The following is a 4,411-nucleotide window of genomic DNA, read 5'->3' as shown; positions in this document are numbered from 1 at the left end:
CAGGTTGAGCTGTTGTTCAACATCTTAGCTGTGGAGGACCGTGTCACTGGCCCTCATATGTGGGATCCAAACCGGGGCCCTCTGGCATCCCAAGGCAGTTCTTAACCATCGCACCACTCGGCCGGCCCGACATATGGCCTTTAAAAAGTGAGATTTTAGAACACTGTTCCTCAAAGTGTGGTCTGCAAAATTTTTGCATTAAAATCATCTGCAATATTTGTTATAAAAGCTCGTTCTTGGGCCCAACCTCAATAATTAGAATGGTTGAGGTTGAGAATGAAAGTGGGTATTTTTAATGGTACCCCAAATTCTTTTGCACACATAAGTTTGAGAACCACGGCCCTGAGAACATAGCTTAAATATCAGAAACATTGAGACTAACTAGGCAGCAATCAAGACTTTGGACAAAACAGAGTTCCAGTAGTCATGTTGACATCTTTTTGAAGTAATTACTGCAGTTTGGTATAACCATCAGCTGGATATTCATTTGTAGGGGCAGGTTCTATCTAAGGATAAGGATGTGTTAAAAAAAATGAAGAGAAAATAGTAAATGCTCTTAAAAAGACAGTTTAACATGTTTTTGAGGTGGTAATTACAGCTCTGACAAAATTTCAAGTCCAATTTTCACCTGTTCTGCAGGTGTCGATGAATATGCTTCATAGAGGTAATGAGGGAAAGTCATAAAAATAATTTGACCATAGCAAATTTCCCACTAATATTTGTTTTTAGACATCAAAAGTGAAAATAAGGACATTTATTTTATGACCGATGGCTTGCTCATCCAACGGAAGAAAATAAACCTCTCATTTTTTTCAATAAATGCACAATTCTAATTTTACTAAATGTGTAAGATATAAACGTTTTATGAATTTATTTAAGCTGTTCTTTAAATGTTTTAATTCTCCACATTTACAGTGTGTCATTGTAACATCATTAGAGTTTGTGTAAATTGCTGCAATTCTAATCTAAATTGGAGTTCTCTATTTTGAGCAAATTGTAATACCTCATTCTTCTAAAGGGAAGCATCCTTACTTAATCTGAAATGAAAGGAGGACAGCAACTCCTTTTGATTAAAAAGGATTATTTGTCTTGTAGTAAACTTCCCTGTCTAATAAAAATGAAGGATTTGATCTTTACAGACAAATAGAAAAGATATGCTTTCATATCAGGGTAATTGATGCAAAGCCAACCTGAATGAAGTCTAATAGTAAACCTTATCCAAAAATTCATTTTATGTTCTAATGATATGTCAACAAGTCTGAAGGACCTTTAATAGGAAAATACATGAAAGGATATTTCATGGATCGAAAAGAAGCTGTAAGCCACAAATATCCTACTTAACCTGTTTTAATTGTTGCTGATCAGGCTGGAAGGTGAGACCTGTGAACAGGCCAGTGCAGGAAGGTATTAAAAAATGTATGAGGCAAGCCTTGATCTAGAAACTGAGGATACCACCATAAACTTGAGAAAGTACATCTTTCAAGGAGCTAACATTCAAGTGCAGGGGAAGACAGATAATAAAGCCAAAGGCAAGTCAGATAATAGGAAGGTATTGAAAAGTGTAATCAAAACAATAGAAATAAGTTTTATGTCAGAGAGTGACTTGAGGGCAGGGCAGGCTACACATTTTATGGGCCTAAGTGAAAAGTGAAAATGCGGAACTCTTGTTCAAAACAGGAAAATTTTTTCCTTCATTTTACAGTCTCCCATGAACTGTCATGGTATTTTTTCTTTATTATTTAATGCCTCACTTGCTGGGTCACAAGGATACTCCCAGGTTGAGGGCAGACCTTCACAGGCACCCAGGGCCTTGCCCCATAACTCACTCCAGTTTGGCACTTGGGAGGAGAAGGAACTTAGGTTAGGTAGGGCCCATTAACAATATGTAGGTTACACGCTATATACTGTTATATACGACACACTGAACATTTGTAAGTATGACCTTGGCAACGAGACTGAAAAATTTTTATGGATATGACTAAATTTATATAATTTGTCCTATGGAATATTTAGGAAAGTGTCCACTACATATAATATTTCTAAATTATGCTTTTGTTATTACTTAGGAGGAGAAAAATAGCCAAAGGATTCCATACCTCCTTCACAATTTTAATTTTGCTTCTGGATATATTTATTTTCTTAATTTGATTTAACCACACAATTTTGAAGTTATTATATGAGTTAATGTCAGTGTCATAGTCAATCTGATCTTTTATAAGGAATATCCCCTGCTCATAAAGATTATTGCATATTCTCATTTTAGGCTAAAAACAATAAATTTTCCCAGTGAGTTCCATCTCTGGTTGCTTTCTACTGTTATCCTTTCTAGCACATAAATGATTTTCTTTTAATATGCAACCATGGTCAGTCATGTTCCTATTCAAACAACTTTATTAAGTACATTTTGTACCTGGAACAACAGCCCTTGCCTGTGTGGGTAACATGGTTGCAAATGGTCTCAGACTACACTTGTCATGGAATTCATGCTCTAGTCCTATATAGTGCTCTCCTTAATCCTGACAAAATCTTGAGTTTTCCTGCCCCTAAGCCTCTATTCAGGTGGTTCCTTTTGCTTGGAATGATTTCTTTCCCATCCTCATTTCCAACCCTTTGTACCTTCCTATGTATGGCCTCTTACAGAACAGTTCATATCCCATCCCTTTCAAGTAGCCTTCCGCAGTCCCTCTGATGGAAGTTCATCTTCGCTTTCTCATATATAGTATATATACAGAGTGTGCCACAAAAATGTATACACATTTTAAGAAATGAAAAACTGTATTAGAATTACGCTGATGGTAACCACTTTGAGCACCTCTTATAATTGCAGAAGTCAAATATGACTTGTATTCATCTGTGGTTATTGGTATATATTGTGTATTACAATTTTAATGCAGTATTTTCCTTTCTGAAAATGTGTATACATTTTTGTGGCACCCTCTGTGTTTGTGTGTGTGTGTGTGTGTGTGTCACACACACACACACACTTTGTGCTTTTGTTTTCTGATTATGTATGAGTGTAGGTAGGTAAAGTCATACGTTTTTAGTACTCAGTCGTATTTATTCATTATAAATGCAGAATTTCTGAGTCAGCAGATATATCCCCTTAATTTATTCTATGTCCCTGCTCTTGTTTATGCTCTTTTCTATAACTGAAATACCTTTTCCTTTTTCTCATTTATCTATGTTGAGCCCATCTACCAGTTTGGGTCTCATTACCTATGTTATGTATTTCCTGTTTTCTGCATTTGTTTTGTCTTTTATTACAGAGTTCAGAAAGACAGGACTAAGTGAAAATACTAGTACCTAGATACTTAATGGTGGATGGTAGGAATTTACTGTTTATATTTTGATTAGAGAACAAGGAATTCACTTTTTTTTCTTTATTATTTTTTAAATTATTTTTTAAAAGAAATTATCAGGCTTTTTTCTGGAAAACACAACTACATACCAGCTTTGGATGGCAGGATACTACATGGTAGTATACTTTCCAGAGAAAGATATCACTATCCTTTGGGATAAAAAGACAACCATCCATATCAAAGTTGGACCACAGTGGAAGGTAGGTCAATCCAAATGAGACGCAAGGTATGAAATTACATTTACCTTTTAATGTTTTGTAGAAATAAAATGATTGATGTTTTTCAAGAAATAGGTTATATTTTCAGAATTCCTAACTCATACCCCAGTGAAGAACCACTTTACCAACTAGAGTACAGTGTCGTGTATGGTTCTTTTTGACTTTAACCTTGCAGTATCCAGTTTTCCAAAGTCACTTAGACTGGCTTCATTTTTCCTACCCCCTCCAGTGTGGTTATGTGATATGCTTGTAATACAGTTAGAGTCATTTATTCCGATCTGCATTTTACCTTTCCTCCATGTTTTGGATATATTTTAAAATTTATATGCAGTAAAATTGTAAAAACTATGTGAGAAAAATTACTCTTATGATCTACAGTTCTATGGATTTTAGCAAACACATGGAGATATGTATCCACCACCACAGTTCTATGTAAAACAGATTTCTCCACTTTCAAATTTCTCCTATGTTGGTCTTTTATTGTCAACTCCTACTTGTATTCTCTATCCTTTGGCAACGACTGATCTATTTTCCATCCCTATTGTTTTGCTTTTTCCAGACACAATATAATCACAATATGCAGTATTTTGGGTCTGGCTTTTTTGACTTGACAAAATACATTTAAGATTCATCTACATTGTTGAATGAATTAATATTTTATTCCTTTATACTGCCAATTATTATCCTGTTGTGTGCTTGTACTAGTTTGTTTTATCCATTCATTGTTTAAGATTCAATTTGGGTTGTTTACAATTTTGGCAATTTATATTTAAAATATTGTTTTCTATTAAATAGTGTATTAAATATTACTAAATATGTTTCTTATTTTAAATA

The 4,411-nt window shown here is 34.5% G+C and overlaps 1 protein-coding gene across 1 annotated transcript in view; it reads left to right on the top strand.

Annotated features, from left to right (window-relative positions):
• Window positions 1-4,411, top strand: part of OTOGL (otogelin like) — a gene marked incomplete at its 3' end in the record, with an annotated part of 117,429 nt that overhangs the window by 68,111 nt on the left and 44,907 nt on the right. Inside the window, exon 27 of the mRNA XM_019630438.1 lies at window positions 3,410-3,559. Within this exon, the coding sequence (XP_019485983.1) occupies window positions 3,410-3,559 (150 nt within the window). The remainder of the gene's footprint in view (window positions 1-3,409; window positions 3,560-4,411) is intronic.

The sequence above is a fragment of the Hipposideros armiger genome, unplaced genomic scaffold, assembly GCF_001890085.2.
Source record: "Hipposideros armiger isolate ML-2016 unplaced genomic scaffold, ASM189008v1 scaffold_913, whole genome shotgun sequence".
NCBI lineage: Eukaryota > Metazoa > Chordata > Mammalia > Chiroptera > Hipposideridae > Hipposideros > Hipposideros armiger.
This window is presented reverse-complemented; position numbering and strand designations above follow the sequence as displayed.